The sequence below is a fragment of the Eptesicus fuscus genome, chromosome 8 (genome assembly GCF_027574615.1).
Source record: "Eptesicus fuscus isolate TK198812 chromosome 8, DD_ASM_mEF_20220401, whole genome shotgun sequence".
Lineage (NCBI taxonomy): Eukaryota > Metazoa > Chordata > Mammalia > Chiroptera > Vespertilionidae > Eptesicus > Eptesicus fuscus.
In genome coordinates, this window is record NC_072480.1 from 95,696,491 (window position 1) to 95,713,298 (window position 16,808).

Consider the following 16,808-nt stretch of genomic DNA (forward strand, 5'->3'; position numbering starts at 1 on the left):
TATTTATTGCACATTCCATGTACAAAGGAATGTGGAAATGGAATTGGAATCTGTTCATAAATAGAACATTAACCTTTCAATTTTAGAAGTCTTGTAACTCGAAACTTATATTACATTGTAATAGTTGGTACCTTTTCATTTACTTTACTTCATGTTGATATTTGCATAAGTGTAAATAGGTAGATCATCATATACATGTTCAAAAGTATAAAAACAAATTAAATTTTAGCGTGGTCATTTCAATACTCTATGTGTCAATATTGTCTTGATTTCAACTAGGCTAATTATTTCCATAACTTATAGTAACTATGGGAAGACATAGAATTTCCATAATGCTATATTTCTCTTTAAGAATCCCGTATATCAAATATATCATGGCTATATCTGTTAACAGTATTTACTTAAAGAGGTGCTTAAAACCATCTTCAGGATTCATAATAGCTAAAACACAGTAAGCCTAAATGATGGCTACAAAAAGTATATTATATTATGGCTCTTAACCCTGAAAGAGAGCTTATTCATAACTCTAAAAGCTAGTTACGCTGCTTAAAAATTTAACAGTTGAATGAAAATGGTATAAACAAAGTTGAGTTTTATACTTTCATGTTTTCATTAAATAAAAACCATAAAATGTTAAGTAAATCCTTTTTTAAAAAAAATTTATTAAAGCATTGGCATCTATTTCTAAATCAAACCCCTGCTATTTTGTTTTGTTTTGTTTTGTTTTGAGTTTAGGTGGTTGTAAAATTTGCGTATGGATTCCCTGGTTACTAATTCTGACTGTTCATCTTTCCCATGGATGTCTGGCACATTCCACTTAAAATGCATGAGATTGCATGTGCTTTTCCTTTGCTGTGGCTTCTGCTATGTCATTTTTTTGCTTCCAGATAGCGGTGGGTGTGCTCGCAAACGTGCCGCCATGTCTGTTACATTAACATCTGTGAAGAGAGTTCAAAGTTCTCCAAACCTATTGGCTGCAGGTATAATATCACTAACTCCCAGAATGTCACACTTGAATGGCTTTGTCTGACCTTTCTCTCTTTCCAGAATTATCTTGTTTGGATGAAGAAAGTGACTGTAAATACCTTGAGAATGTCCCACAAGTTCTTATATTTCTGTCTCAAGAATAGCTCCTATCCCTCCTGTTTTTGTTCTAAAAATAAAAAAAGCCAAAGGAAACTGATATCTTGTAGAAAACATTTTAAAAATCTAATTAAAAACAACAGCGACTTGCCAAAAATGTGTTGAGTAACTGCAAGTGTTAATAACTATTTAAGCTTTTGTCTCTTATGAACTAAAGTAAGAATATTTAATCAAGATAACTCATAGTTGCTTTTGTTGTTTTGTTTGTTGTTAAGCTAAAAACTATTGAAGGGTGGGGACACAGGGGTCAGAGAGAGGGGTTTGTAGGAAACTGAATATTTATTAATTCACTTCTTCGCCAAAGGTTGCAAACAGGATGATCATTTGTTTTGAAAGAGATCTTAAACCTTCCTTTAATCCAGTCAGCAAAGATCCTTCTAAACGTACTTTTAAACACTTTGGTGCAATTAAGATTAGCACCACGTGTATACCTGGGTGCAGCCACAGATATGCATGTACTCTAGAAGGTAATTGGGAGCGTGTGTTCCAGCAGACACCGAGGTGGGTATCTCCAATAAATGTCTGTGGGGACTTACCTAAGCTGGTAGGCACAGTCTGCTCTGAGAGGGGCGTGGCTCTGGCAGCTCCACGCGAGCCTGACAGCCTCAGGGACTCCAGACCCAGAACAGACCTGCACCTCTTGCTGACGGATAGGTTTGATTCTTGGCTGGTTACTTGGGGGAAGAGAGGGGTTTCTTTGTTTTTTATTTCTATTTGCGGAGTTTTGGAGCAGAAGTGGAAAAGGGATGGAGAGTGTTTGAATAATTTTAATTCTCACTGCGCACGCCAGTATCTTGTACACACATACACGTAGTAGTTGATTAAATGTTAAAATATCCTTGGTCCTGAACTATCCCACATTGTTGAGGAAAAACAAGCTTCCATCTGGAGAAACCCACTCCTGCCCACCACCTCCAAACCACAAATGGATTTCAATGTCCAAGTTTAAATAGCAGGCCAGGTGGTTCCAGAATATATTAAATTTTTTTAAATGCAAGTTTCATTGCAATGTATGTAGTACCATTTCAGTTTAGTTAAAAAATATATAGTTCTCTCTCTCTCTCTCTCTCTCTCTCTCTCTCTCTCTCTCTCATATATGTATGTATATGTATTTGTACATGTTTGCTCATGGGTATATGAGCATGAAAGGATGTTAGAAAAGCTACAAATGTGTTTACATGGGATACCTGAGGGAAATGGGAATAAAGGGAAATAAGAAAATAAATAAAGTCCAGAGCCATCAGGAAAGGGACATGCCTATACCATGAATACCATTGACATCTCCGCCAAGTAAATTGTAGCCCAGGCTACGCAGAGGTGGCCGGCTGCCTGCAGCACCTGCTAGGGAGTGTGGCACCGGTTCGACAATGCCGGGTTATCGTTATCTACCAAAGGAACCACTAAGGGAATGAGCGACTGGATTAGAGATTGCCACTTCGGAGAGTCTGCACTAGAATATCAGCAACTTCATATCACGAAACTTAAAAGAAAATATGTAATGCTTCAGAATCAAAATAATAGCAAACATTTAAATATTTTAGGAATATGAAATAATATTCAGCAATAAGTATGTAGTGGCTATGGGCCATTTTAAATTTTATACCATGAGGGAATAAGATTTCTAGAGAATGAAGCCCCCTGAATTTTGGACTTAATTGTTACATTAAAAATAGACCCCTTTTGTATTAAAGACGCATAGGTACGATCCCTTTCTAAAATTAATTTTAATTCCATTTTGAAGAAAGAAATCATCCTCTCTGTAGGCCCTTCACTTTATGGTCGCCTTCAGAAGAACTTACTTGGCACAGCCTTTTCTCGTGAATTAAAAGGGGATTAGCAAATATTTATTGCATTCGCTATTGTTAAAACCACATAGCCTTTAAGTAAAAGACCTCATCCACAAAAGGTTCCCTCTCTCAGATGAAAAGTCAGTATAAGCTGCTTGTCATCCACTATTGTCGCCCAAGTCAGTCTTTCTCTTTCCCTTTTACAAGAAGTAGAATCCCACTGGATAATTCATAGACACATAGATGTTTTAAATCTAAGCTAGGACCAAAACGACGAGTATAGAGACACGATAAGCCTTTCGAAGTTCATTTTATTTTACCAAAACCACCTGGCCGTCTCAGGTAACACTGCTAAGGATGAGATGCAGTGGTGACCACTGCCCCAGGAAACAGCACCTGCCCGTTTTACACCCTGGGAAAATTCGTGTCTGTAACTCAACTCTCCTTAAAGAGGAGGAGGAGGAGTGGGGGGAGGGGGAGGAGGGGGAGGAAGGGGGAGAATTTGTTGTTTCCCTACTTCTCTGAGAACTTAATCATTTCCTAGACTCCCAAAGATTTGTCAAAATTAAATGAGGGTAAATGAAGAAAATAAATAAAAAGTCTTATCCCAGTACTTGGAGGCACTGTAGGCATTCAATTAGTTGGCTTGAATTTAACTAATGGGTTTAAATTAATTCTTGCAAATTAATTGAGCCCTCTAACAGAAGGAGCTATAAGATTTAAAATCATCATAATTTTTAAGAAAAATATAGTTTATTATGTCTAATATACCACATCAGCTAAAAGGGATTTAAACGTTGGAATCATAAAGTTGGAAAGGACCTCTGAGGGCATGCAGTCCAACCCCTGACACCGACCCTGCAATGAGCCTGGACACCCTCTCCGACAGTGTCCTCACCCCCCTTCTGCCGGGCACAGGGAGTGCTCATGGTACCAGTGAGAGAGGTCATGGCTCTTCATTCTCAAAGACCCTATTCACATCTGACCCAGTCACTCATTCTTAAATTTTCAGAGACACAATGACCGTGTACTAAAGAACACCAGAAATTTAGAGCTCGGATCCCTATAATTCTGGCTCTGTTTTTTCACAATGAATGATCATAAATAATATTGAAGATGTTGGACAAAACCATCTTCCCCATGCATCTCCCAAGTCATTTACCAGCTCAATAGTGTTTTTTAAATTTATCTTTATTGTTGAAAGTATTACAGATGTCCCTGTTTTCTCCCATTGACCCCACTCCCACCCCTCCCCAGGCCTTCACCTCAGTATTGTCTGTGTCCATGGGTTATGCATATATGCATATAAGTTCTTTGGTTATTCTCTTTCTGCCCCCCCTTCCCTTCCCTCTAAGATTCATCAGTCTGTTACATGCTTCCATGTCTCTGGATCTTTTTTGTTCATCAGTTTATTTTGTTCATTAGATTCCACATATGAGTGACATTATGTGATACTTGTCATTCTCTGAATGGCTCATTTTGCTTAGCATAATATAGTTCAATAGGTGTGTTTTTTTTTAAAACATATATTCTCTTTACTTGACATGGATCCAGGATGCTTTCATGCTTTCTGTCACCTGCTTCCAACCATGCTCATCCTCCCTTTCCTACCCTTTCCTGGCAGGAATGAAATAAAAGCAGGGCTGAGGTCAACAGTATCCACATGGGAGCTATTTATCTTTCAGTGTCTCTAGAAAACTACAATAAAATAGAAAATCAGGATTGGGTGCTTTAAATATTATAATTGGATTTATTTTAAATAAACTGCAACGCTATACACTTGAGTGTCCTTAAGAGACCACCCTCTTAGGTATGGACTTCAATCATTAACATAAACTTCATTAAAATACAGGTTCATCCTGAAGGTTTTAATCCTTGGCCATTTTTATTCTTTGTCCTTTATCGTAATTCTACACATTCATGTCTCCTATGTTATGCAGGATTTTTTCAGCAGAGCTCACCCTGATCAATAGCTCATATTTCCGGTAGCACAGGTATAATTTCATTTGGAAATCCCTGGGCTCAGTATTGGGGGTGGGGGTGGATAAGGGGAGGAGTCGGGAGAGCCCCTGGATTCAGCTTAGAATGACTCTTCTCTGATTCTCACACTTACTGTCTATCCCACTCACTGTTCCATAATCTCTAATGTGGTCACCAGTAAGAAAAAGAACTGACCCTCTACAAACTATCAGTTAGAGGAAGTTTATTTCAAAGTGTCCTTCAAATCTTCTCAATATGCCCTCCTCTTCCTTACCACGCCTATACCTCTTGCACCTCCAAGCATCAGGCTCCTATAACCTCCATCCCCAATACATACCCACACACCCTTCTTTATAAAAGCCCAGTTCTATCAAGCCAGGGTAAAGTGAAATCCCTATTCTCAAGCATATAACTATAATACAGATAATAATAATTACTATCCATACTGCTCGTCTTTACATTGCCATTTCTTCAAGTCCCAAAACTTGTTCCATATCCATAAACAGTGTGTGGTAACCAGGTGGTTGTTCAGTCTCTCTCCCTGACTGCCCACAGCAGAATTCTAATTGCTGCTCTGTGTGTTACACTGTTTTCTTTATAGAGTCCTCATTATCATTTAAGTGATTAAGAAGTTCAATCATTTCTGCTCCCATCAAATCCTAGAGATAGTCTAGTAAGCATTTCATATGTAACTCCTCAAAGCTATTTTCACTGTATGGTCCCCATTTATCACCCTGATTTGGAACTTACTGGAGTTAGGATCCATACTAAATTAGCAAATATCCTTTTTTAAGAAATGAAGATTTCTTAGTCTTCTCTACCGCATTTGAGTTGGAGTCATTCTAACATACTCTGTGCTGGCTCATTTATTTCTCTTTCTTTGATTTGGAAAGAATCTACATCAGATATTTTACCTCAATTCAAACTCTTGCATTCTCAACTAATTTTTATCATTCCTAATTCATGTGTTTAGATTTCTAAATAGCCATTCCTTAAGCATTAAAAAGAAAAGGAAGAGTCATTTTTACACATAACATTCATGTTCTACTAGGCATTGAAATAACAGCAATTTAATAATGGTCTCGGGGGACGTATAGAAGGGGTCCAGGGCCAGGACAGAGGTGAAGCTGGATGACCCCCAAAGTCCTTCCCAAAGTTAAGGCTTTATGATTCCAGGTGAAGTTGGCCAAGTGATATAATAGAACTGAGCAATGCAAATCAATTACCCCCAATGTTCATAAGTTATGGAAGATTCTTGAATGTGTGAGTCCAGTAAAACTAATAGTAAACATGTCATTGAGCCACTTCCCTCCTGCATTATCCAAAGCAATTTCTTAGTGCTGAAATTTGTGTTCCACAGCTTACTGCAACACAATGAACTATACTGTAACAGCTCTTTCATATTGGAATAGAATGTGACTTTAAGTGGCAATAAGAAGAAAATTCAAAGTCTAGAGAATGATTTGAAGTATCACATAATATGGTAGACACATTTACACTTTCTCCAAGTTAAAAAAAAAAGTCAAATTACAAAAAAATGTATTGCTGTCTCATACAGGAGTTGAATATGGAAATACCAGGGCATCAAAAGCTAAGGATCCAGAGGTTTGATTTAATGCTGGAGAAACACTCATTGTATACAAGCCAGATACCTTTTGATGCTTTAATTTGATATTTAGAAATTCATACATTCTGCGTGGGCAATAATAAGATAAAATTACTGGTTGCCATAACACGGGGTAAGGGGAAGGAATCAGTGTTTTATATATGTGTTAATTATAATTTGTGGTTATATAATGAATTATATTCTAATTCATTGGTTCTCAACCTTTCTAATGCCGCGACCCTTTAATACAGTTCCTCATATTGTGGTGACCCCCAACCATAAAATTATTTTCATTGCTACTTCATAACTGTAATTTTGCTACTGTTATTAATCGTAATGTAAACATCTGTGTTTTCTGATGGTCTCAGGCTCTATAGCAGCAGTTCTCAACCTGTAGTTCTCAACCTGTGGGTCACGACCCACAGGTTGAGAACCGCTAGCAGGGTCGCCTAAGACCATCAGAAAACACAGATATTTACATTACGATTCATAACAGTAGCAAAATTACAGTTATGAAGTAGCAACGAAAATAATTTTATGGTTGGGGGTCACCACAACATGAGGAACTGTATTAAAGGGTCGCAGCATTAGAAAGGTTGAGAACCACTGTTCTAATTGAAGTAAAAAATTAATATACAAACTTCTCATTGGTATATTTTATGTACCCAGAATTTTAGAACTGAGATAATGTTGCCCCCCTCAAATGCATGTAGTTCTTTGGCAAACGATCGTACTTGATTGTTCCTTTCCTTTACCCTCATAGTAATTTGAACATTTCTTTTTCTTTTAGGGCGTGATTCTCAGTCACCAGATTCAGGTACAGAAAAGCTCTTCTGGATAAGCATTCCATTTGCTGTGTGTTGTTTTTTTTTTTTTCTTTTTAAATGTGTGGGGTTTTTAATTGATATTATAGAGGGGGGTGGAGAGAGAGGGAGAAAGAGAGAGAGAGAGAGAGAGAGAGCCATGATTGGTTGCCTCCTGCACGCCCCCTCCTGGGGATTGAGCCCACAACCCAGGCACATGCCCTGACCTGGAATTCGAACCCGTGACCTCTTGGTGCACTGGAGGACACTCAACCCACTAAGCCACACCGGCTAGGGTGTTATGAGTTGTGTGTTTTTTTTAAGATATTCATAACCACATTGTGAACCTCGCAGTAAAGTTGACTTGCATGTACAGTTATGCATATTGAATTAAATTAAATTTCTAAAGAAAACTTCACATTTATTTTTATTTCAAAAAATGTTAAAAGTGAATGTAGATATGTTTGTATCCAATTTGTGTTCCCTTAATAAAAGCCTGGAGATCTTACAATGACCAAAATCAAGACACACTGAATGGAGATGCTACATATTCCTCTCTTGCAGCAAAAGGCTTTAGAAGCGTCCGGCCAAACCTACAAGAAAAAAGGTCACCCACTCAGGTACTCCTGCGTACTCTTATCTGTTGTGTTATTTGAAAGCAAGGCTGTTAGCCCTCTACTTTAGCATCTCTTTTCTAGTAATAGGGGCATATTTTGGTACATGTTTTATTTTTAATATGTTTTTGCTTTCATATTTGTACTACTGGTCAGACTTGTATAGACAATATGGAAAACAAGTCTTAAGTTCAAAACAGGTTCTTTTTTTCATTCAGCTGATAAATGCAGGTCAGTTTCTAACATAATGTTTAGGTTCTTTTCTGAATTATAAAACATTATCAGCTGATGATTTAGACTTCAAAGTAAGGAGATCATCAATCATTATACACTTATAAATATGAGTTATGCAACTGTTCATTATATAAAGGAATTCTGTGTTGGAGATATCAGCAAAATTGTGCTGCAGCATAAGAAGAGTGATCAAAACAATGTAACTAAAGTGTGTATGTGTGTGTGTGTGTGTGTGTGTGTGTGTGTGTGTGTGTGCTTCAAAGCCTGAAAATATGCAAGAGAACATGTGTTCACTTTTAAGGTAATTTCCCAGGATGTAGATGGAGACAAACTTCATAATGTATTCTGTATAAAGACTATTTTCCCCTCGAAGGCAGCTTTTGATAATAAAATAAAGCACATTCCTGGTGGAATAAAATAGATCAATCTAGCCAACGAAATGTATAACATAATAAGAAGGTATGACATTGCTTTAGCCTCTTTAAGGATGGAGTTAACACTGGTTTCTTTAATGACTAACTTTGACTTTCTCTCTGTTTTTCTTTCAACATTATTTCTTTCTCCGGATGCTTTTGGCAATCCAGGCACCCCTTCCACCGCTCAGAAAAGAGAGCTTCTGTAGCTCCTTGACCACCAGTCACACAAAGGGTGACCTTTTAGACCCACCAGAAACTAACACGCACGTTCCTTCCTGTTCAGGGTACTTGACTAATAAAAAACTTCTTCCGGGAGCTGTGCACCCTGATGCAGACGACCCCAGCCAGACAATCGTGTATTCTGAAGAATCTAACACAACTGTGTCGTACACACAGAAAATCACTAACCTGCTGCCAGCAGCTGCCAGCACAGGTCCCCCACCCAGTGCTGACACGGGCAGTGCCCCATTTCTACAAGAGGACTACACGCAGGATTCTCAAACGCGGAAAATTTCTACACTGAAACTAATCCATAACCAGGATCCAGGAAGTAGCATCCCCTTTAATACTCCACCGTTTTCCAAATCTGTTGACCTACCGTCATTCCTCAAAAGGCCCTGCTCACCGCCCCCTAACCCAGTGCCTGAGAAACACACAGCATCTCTCTCCATTCAGATAGCTCCCCTGTCAGGACAGGATCCCGAAAGCCACAAACAGCTACCTGAGCTTTCTCCAGAGACTACAAAGATACCTCTTCAGCAAGAGAGACAAAAACCTGCAGTGGCTGCGACCGCTCAGTCCTCAGACTGCCGGGTGATCCATTACACTTTCCAATCTCTTCTGACAGGTGTCTTGCAGAGACCCTAACCCCTTCGTGCTGGGCTGCTTACCTAACCTCCTGCTTTGGTAGAGTCCAATCAGGAAGGGAAAGGAGAAAGAAACCATCCTCCCATTTATAACCCTATGAAATTCATCAATACATTTCTAGGTTTCTTTTTTTATATATTTTTATTGATTTTACAGAGGAAATGAGAGGGAGAGAGAGATAGAAATATCAATGATGAGAGAGAATCATTGATCGGCTGCCTCCTGCACGCCCCCCACTGGGGATCGAGCCCGCAACCAGGGCATGTGTCCTTGGCCGGAATCGAACCTGGGTCCCTTCAGTCCCTAGGCCAATGCTCTATCCACTGAGCCAAACCGGCTAGGGCACTCTAAGTACTTTTAAGTGTTAAAGAAATGTGTTTCGTGCCAGATCTTTTAGCACCAAAATTTTCTTGATTCACATGCACACAATCTCTTAACTATTTACTCCTCTGATTCTGATGCCACACTCCCTCAATGTGCCCAAATCTGTGTGCCCATTTTAGGCCACTTGTCACCCAGGTCTAGGGTAGAAACTATAAGGCTATTAAGACTTCTGTAAAGATAGTTTTTATTATGAGGTTATAGTGCAGTCTTGAATCATGAAAGGCAGGTGGTACAGCCAGGCCTTAGGGGAACTGGAGAACATTAGCTACTCTCTCTCCACCTGACATGCCACATAGTTCCCGTTGTCTCTCCTCTTTCTGAGTTGACCTCATTCTCATCTCTCTGCCTCTGCTCTCTCATTACTTCAAGTTGCCTGTGAATGTCGATGACATTCTCTGTGTCAACTTGCCTCTTGCGGTTCTGGGGCACAAAACTCCCCGACCGGGGCATTCAGTACATATACACTGAGTGGCCAGATTATTATGATCTCTGAATGCATAATAATCTGGCCACTCAGTGTATATCCTATATAACAAAAGGCTAATATGAAAATTGTCCCCTCTACCAGGAGTTCGACCAGCAGGCAGGCCGGCCAACCGCCCATGTCCCCTCCACCTGGCCAGGCTGGCCGGATCCCACCCTTGCATGAATTCATGCACCGGGCCTCTAATATATATATATACTGAGTAGCCAGATTATTATGTGTTCAGAGATCATAATAATCTGGCCATTCAGTGTAATTCAGTCCCAAGAAGGAGGCAGTGCCTCCTTGGTCCAGGTTAGTTCAGTTATTCCCCCTCCTGACCAATAGCTGTGGCCGGTGAAATAGAGCCTTCTAAGTATACAAGTGTCTGCCGGATGTTTCCTCCTTGTCCCCAGAGAAGGGCTGTCAGAGAGGATTTCCATTATCACAGAAGGAGATGGGGTAGGAGGGAAAAATTTTCTTTCACAAAAATGCGTAAATCATTTATTTTTAAATTACCATGGAAATTTTAAATCTTAACAATGATATAGATAATTCTATCATTATAAGTACCCCTCACAAGGCACCAGCAATTTTTATTATTTCATTTGTTTTCAACTGTCAACTCCAATTATCCTGGTAGTAAAGTCAGTATAAGATCCTTAAGTTTGTAAAAATGTTAATACCTATATCTAACAGGTGAAGAGAAAAAATAAGGCAAATACCATTCTGACACCTAATACAATACAAGTAATTTCTTAGTATAAAGATTGATTTTTATATCACTCCTCCCTAGGTATTTTCTTTTTTAAGTTTATTTTTATTGATTTCAGAGAGAGAAAGGGAGAGCGAGATAGAAACATCAATGATAAGAGGGAAGCATTGATCGCCTTCCACCTGCACACCCCAAACTGGGGATCAAGCCTAAAACCCAGACATTTGTCCTGACTGGGAATTGAACCGTGATCTCCTGGTTCATTGATTGACGCTTAACCACTGAGCCACCACGGCTGGGCTAGGTATTTTCGTAAGTACATTACTGTCAACTGCATTGAAAAGGAGAACAAAACCCATCAATTCCCTTTTCTGGGTATTTAATGTATTCTGTATGTTCCTTGAGAAGTGAGGCCTAGAAGCTCAGCCATTACAGAGGTTAGAAGGGGAGTGTTAAGACTACAGAGCACAGTGCCATGGTAAGCCAATTGGAACCAGAGATGGAAAGAAAGACATGTCCCCATATATATGTTTTTAGGTATTGTTAATTTTTATCTAGAACATTTCAGTAGTTTTAAAAATATTGAAAAGTAGGAAAGTAAGTGCGTTAAAACTGAACATTATTTTAAGTTTAAACATTTTATTTATACCAAAATCGAATTTATTATCATTTACTTCATTTTAAACTAGTTAAAAATTATGTAACATCATCACTGGTCATGGTGAAATTATCAAATATGGCTATTCTCTCAATTGAAAATTAGATCAGGAAAATACAGATTTTGAAAATATTATTGTATTATAATATTACTACAGGCCCCGTGCACGGTGGGATCCCTCGGCCTGGCCTGCACCCTCTTGCAATCCGGGACCCCTCGGGGGATATCGGAGAGCCGATTTTAGCCTAATCCCCGCAGGCCAGGCTGAAGGACCACACTGGTGCACGAATCCGTGCACTGGGCCTCTAGTATGCATATAAGATCTTTAATCTCTTCCCGCCCTCCTCTCTCCCCTCTTCCCTCTGAGATTCATCAGTCTGTTCCATGATTCCATTCCTGTGGTTTCCGCTCCTGCACTGAGTGTCTGCCCCCTGATAGTCAGTGTGCATCATAGCTACTAGACAGACGGTCAGCCAGTAGGCCGGTCAGACAGTTGCTTTAGGCTTTTATATGTATACTAGTAGCCCTGTGCACGAATCCATGCACCAGTAGCTCGCCAGTAGCTCGCTGCCACCCTCCAGTAGCTCTCCACTCACAGCCCTGCCCTCCTGTAGCCCCCCCACCCCCTTCCCCCAGCCCCCCCTCATAGCTTGATGCCCTGACCCCTCCTATAGCTCTCCACCACCCACTTGTAGCCAGTAGCTCACTGCCGCCCTCCTGTAGCTCCCTCTGCCCCCCTGCCCTTTCCCCTCATAGCTTGCTGCCCTGCCCCCTCCTGTAGCTCTCTGCTACCCGCTTGTAGCTCACTGTCCCACCCTCCTGCTGATCTATGATCCGGTCTTTACGTGGTCGGTCGTTACGCTTCACGGCATAATGACAATTTGCATATTATATCTTTATTATACACTGAGTGGCTAGATTATTATGATCTCTGAATGCATAATAATCTGGCCACTCAATGTATGTGTGTGTGTGTGTGTGTGTGTGTGTGTATGTGTGTGTGTGTGTGTATATTAGAGGCCCAGTGCATGAATTCGTGCATGGGTGGGGGTCCAGCCAACCTGGCCAGGGGGAGGGGACATGGGCAGTTGGCCAGCCTGCCTGCTAGTCAAACTCCTGGTGGAGGGGACAATTTGCATATTAGCCTTTTATTATATATGATATATACTGAGTGACCAGATTATTATGCATTCAGAGATCATAATAATCTGGCCACTCAGTGTATGTATATTGTGATTTTCTCTCCTCCTGTGTCTAAGAGGGTATTTCTCTCCTATAAGAGGGTATCTCTTTAATGTAGACATGAGGGTTATGTGAAAGGAGCCCCAAATAGTCTAAGAGGTAATTTACATCTGTATCTCAAAATATTTCAGAGCTTTTGTGTAGGTGACCAATAGATTGTTGAACTTCTAAGTTTTATCTACAGAAATTTAAGTGCGGTACGATTCACCTGGAGGCATTTTATCTGTTACACACACACACACACACACACACACAAAAAAAAATTGTGAGCATATCAGAAGGTAGTGAGAGAAATTCAAAAAGTGAAATAGTTCTTTTTTTTGTAGACAGTCTCTTTGGAAGAACAAATAAATGGTTAAAGACCATTCCTGAACACAGTGCTGTACCAACTGATCATATTACCCATACCAATGAGGGTTTTAAATAGACTATGCTTTAGCCTTTGACATGTTTGTAGTCCAAAGGATGCGGGCCAGCCAATCCCATGAGATTTACAGTCATTAGATTGTTCCTTTCAAATGTATTAATATTCTGTAGTACTTTTGGCTATCTACCTTACCATGGCACCACACCAAACAACAACAACAATAAAACCCTCTATTCTGAAGGTGTGTGTCGGCGGGGGGAGGGGGAGGATGTCTCTATACCGTCAGAGTTTCATTCACTCATGTTAAGGTTGATGCTTATCATCATACTAGGGGCCCAGTGCACAAAGTCATGCACCTTGAAAGGAACTGTGGGCCGCGAGGCTGCTGTGGGCACAGGGGCAGGTCTCAGCTCATCCTCTGCGCCCCCGCCTGGCCCCTTCTACCATGGCCCCTGGTGCCCTGTCTGCTGGTAGCCCTGCTCCCACCACCGCTGCTCCCACATGCTGACAGCGCCAGCCCCTGCTCACACCCACTAACAGTGCAGAGCAATTGGGGCCAGCACCAGCAGTGCGTGCAAGCAGCAGCTGCTGCCCCAATCGCCCCTCAGGAGCAGGGGAGGTGGAGAAGCCCTCAGGGACGACTGGGACCAGTGCCAGGTGCTGGCAGCAGGTGTGAGCGCTGGGCAGGACTACAGCATGCAGGAGGAAAGAATTTTCAGTAACCACCAGAGGCTCGCCCCAATAACAGTGACCAGCACCCTGCCTTGGTCTGGCGCCCCCACTCACATGCTCCACCATCCTGCCTTGGCTGATGCCCACCATGTTCTGTGTGTGCCCCCTGGTGGTCAGCGCATGTCATAGTGACCGGTTGTTCAGTTGTTCTGCCGTTCTGTCTATTTGCATATTAGTCTTTTATTATATAGGATTACACATGTCTGGCCAGACACCCTCACAGTTAGAAAGAAGAGCTACAGATCTTTAATGGGCCAACCCCACCCTTCCTTTTACAACAACCCTCCACTATGTCGAGCCCCCTGGGTCATAGCCTTGAGGAATTAAACCTTTTCTTTCTCCTTCAGTTTCTTTCTCCTTTGCCTATGACTTGGTAGGTAAACCAACAGTAGTTCTCCTAACGAACTAGGCTCTATTCTAACCATCATCAGTGGCTGGTTTTCTTTTTCATGTCATGGTCACACATGGCTACCACTGTTTGCATGGTAGGACATTTCAACGTTTAATTCTTTTAGTATTTCCTAATGAAATCAAGAAAGAGATTCAGTGAGTGGGAAAGTAGACAAAATTCCCTTTCCCTTTAGTTGTTTTTTAGTTTGATCAGTCCTTACATATATCTTTAATCATAAAATAGTAAACAAACTGATTATATTTGGGGGACATTTCCCAGGAAGGGGCTGGGGGCAGTAGGTATGCCACAAAGATTTCTCTAGTGAAGGGAAAAGTAATTCTTTTGATCAATAGACAACCTGATGGCATTTTACTGTCACAAGTACAAAACCTAAAACGTTTGAAGAAAAAATTCCACTATGCCGACACTCTCAAGCTCCCACCCAAAAAGACCATGCAGTGCTGTGTGAAACCTGGTCTTGTCTCCAAAAATCACTTGCTGGGTCCCCTTTCTTCATGCTTTTTCTATACTGTGTGGCGGGCACCTAATCCTCTGAATGCATTTCCTTTAAGTGCTTGCAAACAAAACCCAAGATTTGCCTTCTCTGCCACGTTGCAAATAGATGTTTTCTTAATTGGATAATTTATATCTCCTCTTATTATTTCTTCCTGAAACTCAGCTTGGAAACCAGAACTTAACTGCCAGTGTGCTGGAGGTAAATGCTTCACAGACACACAGACCAACCACACCACAGGTCTCTCCCCATCCCCCTTTCCATGTTACCTTTTAGCCGAAATACGTTGACCAAAGCCAGGCTTCAGGCCAGCACCCCTTGCCCTGCTTCCACCTGCTGACTTGGGGCCTTCAACCTGCACGGACCTCTGTTGACATAAACGCCTCTCCTTGCTCCCGACCACCTTCCCCAGGCAGCACCGTGGGCTCCCACCATAGACTCCTCCCAATGGAGGGAGTGCTCCCCGCCATCCCAGAGGAGCCCCAGGCAGCGGACTCTCACACCACAGGCGGCCTCTCCGTAGTGGCCCCGCTGCCAGGCATGGAACTCTGCTTCCTCCCTCTGACCCCGTCATTTCCAAACAGGTCTCCCAAGGCCAGGGGACTGAGTTCTTGTCTGCCATCTCATTTTGCTGCTGAGCATTTTATTCCATAGATGTTGATTATGAGTAAGCTGATTCTATGTAGTCTACCGGGAAATCCATGACAGTCGTCCTCAGAAACCTACGGTGGGCCGAACCATCAGTTACATTCTCTTCATTCATTTTAGAGTGGTTCACGTTCACACGGGTTGCTCTAGCGAATGAGTTGGACAGTGATTTGCCTTAATAAGAAGTCATCTCAGAAATGTAGATAGGCACACATACAATACTATGGTGATTCGATTGTAGAGAAACTAAAATTTTCCAGAGATGTTAACCCAATATTAGGTCATGGTAGATAACGGTGTAACTGGGAGATTCATGTGAGTAGTTTATGTTCTTCTTTCTCGCCTGCACGGTTACTGACTACATTGTGCTAATGCCTCTTGCTTCCCATCACTAACACCTTCATCTCCTCAACCCAAACTACCTTTCAGGACTGAATGATGTAAATGATCCTAACCTACCCTGCAGAAATTGAGCCCTGTAATATTTTTAGAATTCTTTTTTCCTGAGCCATTCCAGGATAGAATTTTATGAATACCTATATTGTTTCACATATCAGTAATTTACCTTCCATTTAGAGCAATACATATTTCCCATGTATATTCTATCATTTCAATGTCTACGTGACAAGTAGTCTCTACTAAATGATTTATGAATGGTTAAAGTGCTTCAAAATTTTATGACACGGATTTTCAGTTGCATATAATGTGTAGATAATGACTTCAATTTGAAAGGCATATAATTTTAAGCAAAAAAATAGGAATATTTTTTCAAAAAAATTGATTTTGTAATGAAGTTTTAAATAAGCACTGTCATAGACAAAATAGGATTTAGGGTGACTTTTTAAAGTTTAGTAATATAGCACCGTGATAGTTTTAAATAAAAATTTTCCTGCTTTTAACATGAATTATAATAACAGTTTTAAAGTTATATTTACAAAGATCAACCATACTTTATTTGGGCAGGGAGGAAAAATATTCTCAAATAATTCATCCAAGGTAAATAAGAGCTCGAAGCTTTGGGGTGCCTCCGAGCCAGTGCCTCGCCCTTACTTGCATGCCCACTGCCTTTCGGGTAGAAGATCCTCAAGACGCAGGCACTGAGGATATGAGGGTGATTTCCACAACAGCTTAGAAAAGCACCTCACTGTAAGGACCTCACTGAGGATATGAGGGTGATTTCCACAACAGCTTAGAAAAGCACCTCACTGTGTTTGCCGTTCGGGCAGATGTGGCAGTGCTATAAA

At 40.9% G+C, this 16,808-nt stretch overlaps 1 protein-coding gene across 1 annotated transcript in view; it reads left to right on the plus strand.

Moving 5' to 3' along the window:
- SORBS2 (sorbin and SH3 domain containing 2) overlaps positions 1-16,808 on the plus strand; it is a 162,713-nt gene that overhangs the window by 74,210 nt on the left and 71,695 nt on the right. The window contains exons 3-5 of the mRNA XM_054720115.1: positions 888-980; positions 7,307-7,333; positions 7,815-7,939. Coding sequence (XP_054576090.1) covers positions 888-980; positions 7,307-7,333; positions 7,815-7,939 — 245 coding nt within the window. The remainder of the gene's footprint in view (positions 1-887; positions 981-7,306; positions 7,334-7,814; positions 7,940-16,808) is intronic.